Here is a 14,201-nt window from a genome sequence, read left to right as displayed (position 1 = left end):
CTGTGTCATGCATATGCATGACCCCACTGTGTCTGCTCCTATATAACACTGTATAAAAAAGACCCAGCTAAGCTCAATACACACCCCACACCACAAATACTAGTAACGAATGAAAGCTCACGCACTTTAAGCAAAAGATGATCTTCAACAAACACTATTACCAGAGTCTGTATTAACCTTCCCATATAGGGTTACATTTAAAGGAACTAAATGCTGCTTTAGTTTCAAATCCCTGTGGAAGCCGTTATTACACAGACATGTCTTTCTATCATTACTGCACTTGGTGGGTGGGGGTCTGACAAAAAAAGGTTAATGGGAACGGAATATATGCACAGCAAGCGTGAGCACAGAAGAAATGATCATGTGAACGATATAATTAAAATATATTAATAGTATGTAAATGTGTTTTTTATTGTGCTACTTGTTTGCTGCTGTCTCTGGCCCCGGGGCCTCGTGTCATTTTCCTAATACCCTGAATTTTTACATAAATGTACCTTTTTGTGACTAATAAAAAAGTGGTATGCTGAAAATGCAAATGAAGGCATAGCCTCATAATAAAAATAATTTAAATACATACATTTGATACTAAAATAGAGGTCTAACTTACGCTATGGTCTGCAGTCCCCATTCTGTTTGACCATAATCCAATTCATGGTCCCAGAGGTATTGACGAGCGCAACTTTGTAAAAGGAAAAAAAAAAAAAAAATTGTAATTTTTCTAGTATTTTAGGTATCCCGATATGCTTGGTTTCTACAGAGACAGCACATTCCTGTAAACATCAATACAGAACATAGGCCCCAGATGGAACAAGAAGTGTTCAATTGTATATTCTTTTTGATGGATGCTGGATGTTGATTGCATTGGTGCTTAGACTTAGACTGTGTGAAGCCTCTAGCTAAATGCAAGCCCAAGCCCCCCAAAACTACTGTGTATTATTAATAATAACAAAAAACAAACTCCATTCAGACCAAGGTACATAACACAGAGTATTATCAGTGTATAACAATAATACAGACTTGACTTGTCCTGATACTTAAAGGTAACAGTCCTGCTGTGAAAATTGTCTTTAAGAAGGAATGACCCAGCATGGTAGTGCTATAAGATGATAATACCTTGGGCATGGCACAAATGTATTAGAAAAACCACAGGGGCCCTGCTTATCACAGATTATACTGGTCTGGACAACAGTATTATTCACTGAGGCCTCCACCCAACCTGTGTGACAGTTCTGTCACACTTCAACCAGCCTGTCTGCGTGGAATGGCGGCACCCACCGAGGCTGGCAGAGTGATCAGCTGATCCTGCTTTACTCCAGCTATCAACAAGACGTCAAGTGTTAGCCTGGTTAGTGGAATAAGGTTGTCCCCCATCTACCGGTTAGGAAAATATGTCCAGTACTGAACCACTTCTAATGTTAAAACAATACTGAGGCAAAGCATTGACTGTTGTGTGTGAGTGAAAACACTTTTGGTTATACTTACTAATTAGTTAAAAACAGAAGTTTGCTACATTGTGTAAAATAACAACACATTTAAAGTAAATCAGTTTCTGTAGTTATTCTCTCTACCGAGAAAAAATACAGTAGGATGAGGTACTAACATTATCCAGCTTTCTACCTTAGATTAGGTTTGTAATGTTTTCAATTCACAGATTTTCTCAATGTGATCTTATCTATGGGTTACCTCAGCGCTGTTAAAACAATGGGATAGATTCTCGAAGCTCTTTAATCCAAATCATCATTAGCACTTTTTTTTTTTCATAAAGGAAAAAAAGCACACAAAAAAGTTACCAAGTCAGAATTAAACATCTCTGAAATGTAATTTAAGGGCTTGTTAATAGTCTTCTGTTGTTTCTTATTTGGAATTGTACAATAATTAATTGGTGTTTTTTTTCTTCCTCAAAAAGAATGTTCCTGATTTAAATAGTAAACAGCTTTTGAGAATCGACCTTTCACAATGTGTTTTAATGAATGTGTTTTATTTAGATGCCTAAGAAAAAAAAAGAAAGCAACTTTTTAACAAGTTCCTGTTGTTCTTGTTGACAAGTTATATATATCTCCTTGCAGACTGTAAAAGTCGGGCTAAAAATTAGCTACATTAGCTATTATATGTTCTATTATAATCCCTGAGCCCTTCTAATATTGTCTGTGCAAAAATCTATTGAAGAAAAAAAAACATTTTCAAATCACTAGTAATCACAAAATGTGATTGACTGGCTCCAAATTACAGAAATAAAACACTTTTGTGAAGAAATACTGCCACCTACTGGTAAATCGATAAAAATATTTTTATATATATATATATATATATATATATATATATATATATATATATATATATATATATAATTTGAAACTTCTATATACTATGCAATGAAACAGATATATAAACAGATATATCCAATCTTTGATAAAAAAAAAAAAAAAAAAAAAAAAAAAAAAACACTGTTGAAGGATCATTGGTCAGCATGTGAATCTGAAGGAAAATGAAGACCAAAGAGCATTCTACAGAAGTTAGAGATAAGGTAATACAAATGCATAGATTAGGGAAAGGGTACAAAATAATATCCAAGTGTTTGGATATCCCAGTGAGCACAGTTGGATCAATAATCAGGAAGTGGAAGCTGCATCACACCACCCAGGCACTGCCAAGAAAAGGCCGTCCCTCAAACTCAGCGCTCAAACAAGAAGGAGACTTGTGAGAGAAGCCACAGAGAGGCCAACAATCACTTTGAAGGAGCTACAGAGTTCAGTGGCTGGGAGTGGAGTAATGGTGCACCAGTCAACCATATCAAGAGCTCTGCATAACACTGGCCTGTATGGGAGGGTGGCAAGAAAGAAGCCGTTACTCAAAAAGTACCATCTGAAAGCACGTCTGGAGTTTGCCAGAAAGCATAAGAGTGACCCAGCTGCGATGTGGGAAAAGGTTTTGTGGTCAGATGAGACCAAGATAGAGCTTTTTGGCCAAAACTCAAAGCGCTATGTGTGGCGCAAACCTAACACTGCCCATGCCTCAAGACACACCATCCCTACAGTGAAGTATGGTGGTGGCAGCATCATGCTGTGGGGATGCTTCTCATCAGCAGGGACTGGGCATCTTGTTAAAATTGAAGGAAGAATGGATGGAGCAAAATACAGGGAAATACTGCAAGAGAACCTGCTTCAGTCCGCTAAAAAACTGAAGCTTGGGAGGAAATTCACCTTTCAGCCGGACAATGATCCCAAGCACAAGTCCAAAGCAACATTGGAGTGGCTCAAGAACAAAAAGGTGAATGTCCTACAGTGGCCCAGTCAAAGTCCTGATCTCAATCCCAATGAGAATCTGTGGCACTATTTGAAAATTGTGGTCCACAAGCGTCGTCCAACCAACCTGAACAACCTGGAGCATATCTGCCAAGAAGAATGGGCCAAAATCACTCCGACACTGTGTGCAAAGCTGGTACATACTTACCCCAAAAGACTTAAAGCTGTTATTGCAGCGAAAGGTGGCTCTACCAAATATTAATGTGTGGGGGTTGAATACTTATGCAAGCAAGATATTTCAGTTTTTTATTTTTCTTAAAACTATTTCCCAACATAAAACCAATGTCACCTTACAATAATTGATTTTGAGATTCAGTGTTTTAAAATAAAATATCAAACAGAATGAAATTTCAATATACCATTTGTAATTCAGTAATATGAGAGAATTGGTCAGGGGTCTGAATACTTTTGCAAGGCACTGTATATATATATTATGCAGAGCTCTTGATATAGTTGACTGGTGCACCATTACTCCACTCCCAGCCACTGAACTCTGTAGCTCCTTCAAAGTGATTGTTGGCCTCTCTCACAAGTCTCCTTCTTGTTTGAGCGCTGAGTTTTGAGGGACAGCCTTTTCTTGGCAGTGCCTGGGTGGTGTGATGCAGCTTCCACTTCCTGATTATTGATCCAACTGTGCTCACTGGGATATCCAAACACTTGGATATTATTTTGTACCCTTTCCCTAATCTATGCATTTGTATTACTTTATCTCTAACTTCTGTAGAATGGTCTTCATTTTCCTTCAGATTCACAGCCTGACCAATGATCCTTCAACAGTGGGGTTTTTATCCAGAAAATGTGACAGCAACTTTAATGGTTCACAGGTGGAGGCCAATGGTAAGGTAATTGTGTCCTCGTTAGGGCAATTTCTTTCATCTGTGTAAACTGGGAGGTTCCACAGCACAGGGGTTGAATACTTATGCAAGCAAGATATTTCAGTTTTTTATTTTTCTTAACAATATTTCCCAACATAAAACCAATGTCACCTTACAAAAATTGATTTTGAGTTTCAGTGTTTTAAAATAAAATATCAAACAGAACGAAATTTCAATGTACCATTTGTAATTCAGTAATATGAGAGAATTGGTCAGAGGTCTGAATACTTTTGCAAGGCAATGTATATATATGAGGTATCATTTTGCTTGCACATTTATTAACTCCATTGTGCCTTTCCCCCAGTTGTAACAAAGCCTTACCAATGTCCTTTCCTTGTCATGTGTCCATTGTATTAAGGTCTCCCTGTAAATAAAATATAAAAAGCCATGTGGATATGTGGATTATTTCAAAGATAGGGCTGACTGGACCATGCACTTAGTTGCTTTTCACAATATACGCACATGTCTGGCGGCTCAACACACCATGACATGCTTGTGACCAGAGTTGTAATTTCTGTGGTGTTTTTTTGCAAGCGTTGCTATTTCAGAAACACTCAGGAAATTGTCTTGGTCTGGTCAATGCATCCAGTGCATCGAGGGACGAACCAGCTGCATGAGCACTCGCTGTTATGCCCCTTGTGAAGTCACTGAGATTCTTCTACTTTCCCATAATTGTTGCTAAACTGTTGCACACAACACCACAAAGCTCATACAGATATAGTGGACCACGTGATGTGTCACTGTAATTGCTAACATTCTTACTTATTGGCCAGTCAGTGTCTGTCGCATAAGTGCAGTTTTGAAAAAGAAACAATTGTAAAGCAAACGTGTATTTACATTTTTTTTTAAAGGCATGTGGTACTACAAGGATAAAGAAAGATCAATTTGAAAGCCTTAAATGACAGGTGTTCTTGAACTTCATTTGTCATTTGAAATGGTTTCCTCCGCTTCAACCCCAAACCAACCAGCTGCTTACCATAAATACTGACATGCCCCCCCCCCCGCTAATATTTATGGCATTCCATGACTGCTGCATAATCTTAATATGCCCTATAACAAATGAACCAAACCCTAAGACAATAACTGACATCACCATACAATGCGGCCCCATTCTAAAACATGAAAAGGAAAGCTGAGTCTCCTATTCCAACAATAACAGCTGCTGCTATGATTCCTAATGGGATGACTGCTGGGCCTGTGGTGAATCACAAACTAAATCCAGTAATTTGAGGAGCGGGGAAATTCCGGAAGATGATCTGACCAATTTCATATCATCTCTGCTTTAAAAGCGGGAACGTTTTGAATGAATTGTTGCTGGGAAAACAAGGCACATGTACCTGTCGACCCATATAGTTTATAGTTTATCTAACAACCTGTATAGTTCATCCAAGCAAGAAACAAAAACAACAACATTGTATTTTAGAGGTTGTTGCATACTTTTTTTGGATTCCAATTTGACAAATTGGAATAATAAATACATAATTAAGGAAATGAAAACGAGTCGGTGGTATCGATGAATAGAATGCCCATGTAATATGGATAAAGAAAAACAAAACCGTATTAGTAAATGTCATATTTCCAGCTGAACAATTATTTGTGCCACTGTATTGCACTAACTACGGTAGTTACACGCTTTCTTACAAGTTCAGCTTTTTTCTTTTTTCAAAAAAGAAACGCATAGCTTACCTTAAACTTTTGCCGAAATGTAATATAAACATAAATCAGTATTTACTAACTAAACGAAGAACATATAACAACGGTCTCCGCTGAATGACATAATTACAGTAAGTTGGTATCGCCTAAATCTGTGAAACTCCATACATGACTGCAGTATTTCACAATTTTGGAATTTCCCGTAAACACCTGAAAACAACACGAGACCAGCACAGCTTTGCGACCCGATGGAACTCTGGGAATTGTAGGAAACACATCCAAACAGCGTCAGCAGGCAACAAGAAGCTACATTTGTGTTTGTTTGTCATTTGGAAATCCCATGGAGGATATTGCCTTCATCTGCCTGTAGAAAAACATAATACAACATATTGTATCCCTTTAGGTTTTATTTTTCTATAAGAGTGGGTATAAACCCGATTCCAGTATTTCAAGTGTGTAGTTTGTAGTTTTACGTGTTATAAAAGGTTTACGATAAGGGCGGGCATTACGTTTAAGTCATGTGGTTCAATGTTCCTGAACGGATTCGTTACAAGTGAAGCATTCGCCGAAACCCACTTCAAAAATAGACCGCAGTGTTGATTATTAGTATTGCAAGTAATTTGCGTATTGCGTTTAAACGCTTTAATAATACAGCATTGTCTTTGGAAGAGTGGCACTTATAATTTGGACAACGTTTTTTGTTTTTTGTTGCATATTATCATTTGGAAAAAAAAATCTGAAGAACAAGGTAAGCTAAGCAACCTTTTCGGCATACAAGTAAAAAAAAAAAAAGGTTTTTCAGTAAGAAACTAAAGTGTTGTGTGACTGTTATTACCACTATCATACCAAAAAACAAAAAAACAAAAAAAAAAACGGTGCTTAATGTAGATAATAAAAAGTAGCCATTTAAGAATGTGTATTCAATAAAGCATCGTTCACATGTTCTGAGTAAAAGAAAACTTCAAGATTAAAATGCTGTTTTTAGACCATAACCTTGTGGTTTATCAGGGAATTTAGCTGTAAATAATAACGAATCACCTAATGTGGTACGACTGAATCACTGAATAGTATTTATATTTCTACCTGTGTTCATTTGATGGCATAATGAAATATGTGATATTTGAAGTGTTTTTTTATTATTATTTTTTAAGAACACAAAAAGTTGCAGAGATGCACAACATTGATGACGTTGAAACAGAGGAGACATTAACCTGCCTCCGAATAACAGTTCATCATCCACTGCATGAAATCAAAAACGTGTTTCAGCTGATCCACTTCAACAAGAGAGAGAAACACATGGTAGAAGATCCCCTAAAAGTCGGCCGCGACACAAAGTCATGCCACATTTCTTTGTATGATCTGCGAGTTTCCCGGGTGCAGTTTAGTATTCAGGCTTTCAGACATTTCAACAGCTCAAAGCTGTTCTTTGAAATCAAAAACCTGAGCAAAAAAGGAAAGCTGATAGTAAATAATACAGAACTTGAGCACCTCAATAAGGTTGAATTGCCAAAAAAAGCCCTTGTGAGATTTGCAGAATTCCAATTATTGGTGGAAAAAGAAGATGGGGAGTCAACAGAAAGCTTTGACACATTCTTCGAGTTGGCAAGAACACCACCATGCCAGGAGATTCTCTGTGCACCTTCAATGAGCCCAATCCCTGAAACAGGGATCCTGATCAATGCGTGCACTGTTCCTCAGCAATGCAGCCTTCAAACTCCAGTGGAGATGGAAGAATGTGAACTAAAATAGTTGAGCAATTAAGTACAAACGTAATTAAGGTATGGACTAAATGTGCAGTTTTGAAATAGCAAATGTTTTGTTTTTTTTAAAACATGACTTCTGTTACTAAGCAGCGGTTTGGTTACTGACAAGAAAGAAGCAAGGAAGTGCAAGACAATCTGAAAGCAAGGCTTACAAACAGATTTCTTAAACCCAGTTTAGTACCAGATATTATGGTTTAAATTAAAATTCCAAACTACACATCTGAGATCTATATACTGATGTGTATTATTTTGTTAGCTATATATAATTACTTTAATATAAACAATGCAAAATACTAATGTGTCTGGAAGACTATATATATATATATATATATATATATATATATATATATATATATATATATATATATATATATATATATATATATAATGTATCATTGTATTGCTCCAATAAGCTTTAAATATAAACTGTCCCACAAAATGTGCAGGTAATGTATTAACATACATTTACTATAAGATTTACTCATCTTTTTAAAAAAAGTTTTATATTTTGAAGTGTGTTTTTTTTTCTTCTGTATTAAGTGTAAGGGACAGCAGTGTACGTTAGGGTCAGACACAATGTGGGCAGTACTCAACTCTGCAAGCACACCTCAGTCTTGACCTGAACTCCCTGCTACTCAGTCCTTTTCCTTCCTTGGGTGGAGACTGCCAACATTGCTGAGTTATATGCTGTGTACTAATAGCTACAAGAAACCTGAGAGTCAGAGACTAGTGAAATACAGCACTCCGTCCCCCATTACATGGCCTGTCCTGCATATAAATAACTTGCTTGGTGTTTAGCACTTAGCAATAAGATCTCCTTCCTGGCTGTCCTTGGTTTCAATGTTATCATAATATCTATTTGCCTGTATTTTTATGTTTTGTATTTTTATTTAAAGAGCAAGCATGCTGGATTGTTTCTCTACCTGTACCAGCATGTAAATAAATACATAAATAATGTACATTGTCGTGTTGTTTATTTTTAAGCAGTATGGCACTGTGGGGTTGCAATGAAAAATATCAGAAGGGTTTGTAAGTCCAAAGGCTTTCAGGATTTAATCATCCTGGGGAATTGATAAGCATGCATACTTGAATCTTATGGAATTTGCTATTGTGTGAATTAAACCCCAAATATAATGGTACTACCGAATAGATACTTGACTCAGCTTTAAATATAAGTTAAAACTTTTTTTATTGAGAAGACCGTTTCACAAGTGCAGTCATTTTTGAAAATGTTTTTCATTTTCTTGGGATATAGAACAAACTAGGGGTGTGAAGTTGGAACCGCCCTTCTTTAAAAATAGGCAACATATTTTAATAAGGAATATAACCATGTCACACATGTTTGTATCAAATGATGATCAAACATTCAATTACTAATTCTAATGTTTTACTATTCTTTACATACTGTTGATTTTTTTCATCATACTATTATGAATTTACAGTTGTGATGGGGGATGTTTTTGTTCTTAAATACACAGGCATTTTTTAAAACGGCTTAATTAGGGGAAGTGGAACGTCCACCCCAGTTCCACTAAAAAACATGCTTATGGTACTTGCTATAAATAATTATACTTTCTTGTAAGAAATAGCATGTACAGCTAAGGGAAGTGATGTAACAGACTGCAATAACTTTCTTATCCTGTGACATCCCTGGTGTTTCCTTCCTGGCTTTGCAAAACTCATTCTGCTTTCTGAGTAGCTGATGATCCATTTACAACAGGGTCATACTTACTGAACAATCTGTGAGCAAGAAGGGTTATGGGTGAACTCTTCCTTAAGACAGTGTATACAGGACTGTGATTCCTGTTAAATGCTAACACTGCAGTAAACACTATCCTCTTTGTTGTTTGCTTCCTCGATTTATGGCATAGTTTGCATCTCACAGTTCCCATAATCTCTTGCAGGATCAAGTATCAAGGTCAGGTTTTCTGATGTAAACAAAAAGATATTGAAGATCAAATAAATCTCCTAGGAATCCAGCTGTAAACAGAACATAGTTCAGAAGCCTTATGTGCCAAAATACCATACATGTTCACATGCCCCAGGAATGTTTTTGCTAAAAGTATCATGAAAAAGTAAATAATTGTAAAAATGTAAGTGTGACATTCTCCATGCAGTACATAACACGTACATACCCTCAGAATACCTATGATACTTTGCTTGCATTTTTGTTTTGCTTCCCTGAACTACAGCGGTTTGCAGGTTGTATAGCCTCGTGCATTTGCAGGCGGTAGCTGGGGGCTGTCGGTTTAGTTCAGAGTGAGAGTGGCACAAATGTTTCCAGGAAAGAGAAAGCTTGTGTAGTTACAGTTAAAAAAAAAACTGCAAAATTAGAGCTATTGGTATGATGATATAAAGTTGACCATGACCTATATCAACAGTAGGTACAGGACAGTATAACACAGGAATTAGCAATGCTTAATCAATGTGATATGTGACCCTCCAGATATATGCAAACATGTAAGTGTCACATACAGATGGTCAGACGTACAGACAGACAGACACTCCCGTATATCTCCAGAATACGATTCTCGATGTAACTTATGTTAAATAGGTTAATAGCAATTTTCATGACAATTTGAAGTATGACATATATATGAATGGACATACATACAACCTCCTCCACTATCTCTTTCAAATGGAATTTCAACCTCAGTGTGGCATAATTAAAGTTCAGGTTTTCCAGTGCAAAGAAAAGGGTATAGAAGAGTCATTGAAGCATGTAGTAAACAGTTGTCCAGGAGCCAAAGTTTGAGGAGTACCATACATATTCTCACACCACACCTGTAAATACTGTATTTCCTATATAATGAAAAAGTTAATCACCACAACCTATGGAAGTAAAAATGTTAGTATGACAGAAGTACATACATCAATACATATATACTCTTATTAGGGCAGCAGTGTGGAGTAGTGGTTAGGGCTCTGGACTCTTGACCGGAGGGTTGTGGGTTCAATCCCAGGTGGGGGACATTGCTGCTGTACCCTTGAGCAAGGTACTTTACCTAGATTGCTCCAATAAAAACCCAACTATATAAATGGGGAATTGTATGCAATAATAATGTGATATAACAATTGTAAGTCACCCTGGATAAGGGTGTCTGCTAAGAAATAAATAATAATAATAATATACCTCTATATAGCCCAGGATACTGATAAACTCAATAACTTGTGCTAATGAAGGACCTTCGTCACAATTGGGTTTCCATGAGAACTAAAAACAAGTGTGACATACATGCATACAGTAGGGGCAGATGCACACCTACAGCTATGACAAAAAGTTTTGCAACACCTGATAATGAACTAATTTGCTTCATAAAGTTGAATTAAACCTGCTGAATAATGTTATGTTAACATATTGAATTACATATCGCTTTGTAGTTTTCCATATACAGCACTTAACGACAAACTGACAAATTGAAAAATGTGACATTTTGAAAATTGAACATGAAATACTGCACTACTGTTATGCTTTCAGGTAGAGACTTTTGCGATATCATTTTGTAGTTTCTTCGATTAAATGATGTTAAAAAAAATATAAAAAATGTGTTCATATATATATATATATATATATATATATATATATATATATATATATATATATATATATATGAACATAAGAAAGTTTACAAACGAGAGGAGGCCATTCAGCCCATCTTGCTCGTTTGGTTGTTAGTAGCTTATTGATCCCAGAATCTCATCAAGCAGCTTCTTGAAAGATCCTAGCTTCAACAACATTACTGGGGAGTTCACAATTCTCTGTGTAAAAAAGTGCCTCCTATTTTCTGTTCTGAATGCCCCTTTATCTAATCTCCATTTGTGACCCCTGGTCCTTGTTTCTTTTTTCAGGTCAAAGAAGTCCCCTGGGTCGACATTGTCTATACCTTTTAGGATTTTGAATGTTTGAATCAGATCACCAAGTAGTCTTCTTTGTTCAAGACTGAATAGATTCAATTCTTTTAGCCTGTCTGCATACGACATGCCTTTGAAACCCGGGATAATTCTGGTTGCTCTTCTTTGCACTCTTTCTAGAGCAGCAATATCCTTTTTGTAACGAGGTGACCAGAAGTAAACACAATATTCTAGGTGAGGTCTTACTAATGCATTGTAAAGTTTTAACATTACTTCCCTTGATTTAAATTCAACACCTCACAATATATCCAAGCATCTTGTTGGCCTTTTTTATAGCTTCCCCACATTGTCTAGATGAAGACATTTCTGAGTCAACATAAACTCCTAGGTCTTTTTCATAGTTCCCTTCTTCAATTTCACGATCTCCCATATGATATTTATAATGCACATTTTTATTGCCTGCGTGCAATACTTTACATTTTTCTCTATTAAATTTAATTTGCCATGTCTGCCCAATTTTGTCTGCCCTTTGCTGCTGCAACAGTGTTTGCCACTCCTCCTATTTTTGTGTGGTCTGCAAATTTAACGAGTTTGCTTACTATACCAGAATCTAAATAATTAATGTAGATTAGGAATAGCAGAGGACCTAATACTGATCCCTGTGGTACACCACTGGTTACCTTGCTCCATTTTGAGGTTTCTCCTCTAATCAGTACTTTCTGTTTTCTACATGTTAACCACTCCCTAATCCATGTGCATGCATTTCCTTGAATCTCTGCTGCGTTCAGTTTGAGAATTAATCTTTTATGCAGGACTTTGTCAAAAGCTTTCTGGAAATCTAAATAAACCATGTCGTATGCTTTGCAATTATCCATTATATATATATATATATATATATATATATATATATATATATATATATATATATATATATATATTACACACGCACTGTTTTTTTTTTTTTTAATGTCTCAATCCTAAAATGCTAGGTGATGCTAAACTTTTAGACATAGCTGTACACTAAACCTCCTTCATCAAGAATATGCATGTATCCACAGCAGGGGAAAATGGAGGATTCTGCAAATAAAGGTCACTTTCTTAACAACACAGAAATAATGAAGAATCAGGAAGTGAAACTGTATGTCGGGTATAATCTTCCCTTTCGGATTCCTATAAATTATGGACGGCAGCATCTTGAGAAACATACTATGCAAATTAAAAGACAAGATAAACAATGTATTTCCCAAACACTTGGGATAATGAATCCAGGCTGTGGTCTTTCAAAAAGGTAAAACCAACCTGAATTTAATTACAAGTACATACACTAGCTTGTGATTCAGCATTGTTTGTGTTGGAGAGGTGAGCTACATAGCTGCATAGCCATGCTGAAGTGATGGATACCTTTTACTTGTTACACTCTCTTCACAGCACATCACTTCGAGGAAAGCCGTTTTTAACACATTTGAGCTTTGGTCTTTTAGGGGTTTACATTTTATACATACAGGTAAAAGACTGAAAGCATGATACAGCTAAGACCAGGGGCCTATTGCACAAAAGTGGTTTAAAAAAAGCCAGGTTTAGTTTAAGTTATCTGGTTTGAGTTAACAGGATATAACTTAGCAGGCTAACTCTGTTACAAGAACGTAGACTGCGTTTAAGTTAATGTTCCTATCTATGCGCATGGAACCAACTGTTTGAGTGTGTTGTCATGGTAATCTTTATTAACTGTCATCTGAAAAAATTGAGAACAAAAGGGCAATTTTTTTTTTTTTTTTTTTTTTTTTTTTTACTGCTTATGAGCAACACATTTCAGTTTCAACGTATGATAATGTTAAAGTTTAACAAAAAAAAAAAAAAAAAAACACACACACTACTGCCAATAAAGCCAGGGTGGCAGCCTGGCAAACTAGCTGACGCTGTTAAAAGTATACAGACGTATCCCGAGTACACAAGCACAAATCCCCTGACTTTATTATTTATATTATATATTATTTATATCCCACTGAATTTTGATTAACAGAAAATTATTTATGGTCATAATTTATAGACATAATATCCTACAGCATATTAGACAGCACTATTTTCATTTCAATCCACCACACCAATCATGTTGGGAAACCCTATAAGTTAAAAATGTATTAATAATGAAACATGAAAAATGATAATAATGAAAAAAATTAAAAATATGTAGTATATAGATTAGTTTGCCTTATTTATATGGACAAAAACTTTAAATATATATTATTATAATTACCTGCAATAGCATAGAACGTCTCCTTGTTCTGCTTCACTGGACCATGTCCAGGAAATTTCATGAAGACTGGCAGCAACTTCTTCAGTGCAAGGTACACTTTCCTTACAGCTCTGCATATCTTTACCTTATTAAGATTTTCTGCATCGCCAACTGTATACAAAAATGTTCCACAGGCCATAATCTTAGACCTATGCAGAGTACCTGTATATGAGTAAGGGCTCTGCTCCGTCGGGTTGGTTGCTCAAGGGTGGGTCTTAGGAGATCTGCCAGATACAGGATACCATCCCTAGAGAAGCGGTGTCGCTCGTACAGGGTGGAATCTGGATTATTAAATTGGAACCTGGCGATCGCTCAACACCCTCTCCCCACGAAAAGCCTGTATAATTATCACAGCACCAACATCTACCACTCTCGGTAGAAAAGGTGACGCCATTTATTTTATTTTTTTTCAGTTTTAAAAGTCAGGATTAATCTTTATTAACCTGCTCTGGAGCAGGTTAGT

General features: G+C 36.2%; 2 protein-coding genes across 4 annotated transcripts in view; one reads left to right on the top strand and one right to left on the bottom strand.

Annotated features, from left to right (window-relative positions):
- alpk1 (alpha-kinase 1) overlaps positions 1–6,106 on the bottom strand; it is a 50,806-nt gene extending 44,700 nt beyond the window's left edge. Inside the window, exons 1-3 of one of the 3 annotated variants that reach the window (XM_059030761.1) lie at positions 5,864–6,106; positions 4,499–4,541; positions 608–679 (exon numbers count right to left, since the gene is read on the bottom strand). The gene's annotated coding sequence lies outside the window, so the exon portion shown is untranslated. The remainder of the gene's footprint in view (positions 1–607; positions 680–4,498; positions 4,542–5,863) is intronic. The other 2 variants (XM_059030776.1, XM_059030769.1) reach the window with 2 other exon arrangements.
- Positions 6,107–6,131: 25 nt separating this feature from the next.
- Positions 6,132–7,926, top strand: LOC117421062 (TRAF-interacting protein with FHA domain-containing protein A). Its single transcript, XM_034921387.2, has 2 exons — positions 6,132–6,578; positions 6,982–7,926. The coding sequence occupies exon 2, from the start codon at positions 7,001–7,003 to the stop codon at positions 7,577–7,579; it is 579 nt and encodes a 192-aa protein (XP_034777278.2). The 5' UTR covers positions 6,132–6,578; positions 6,982–7,000; the 3' UTR covers positions 7,580–7,926.
- Positions 7,927–14,201: the final 6,275 nt, after the last annotated feature.

This window comes from Acipenser ruthenus, chromosome 1 (assembly GCF_902713425.1).
Source record: "Acipenser ruthenus chromosome 1, fAciRut3.2 maternal haplotype, whole genome shotgun sequence".
Lineage (NCBI taxonomy): Eukaryota > Metazoa > Chordata > Actinopteri > Acipenseriformes > Acipenseridae > Acipenser > Acipenser ruthenus.
The sequence above is the reverse complement of the archived record's forward strand: the minus strand, read 5'-3'. Positions and strand labels throughout refer to the sequence as shown.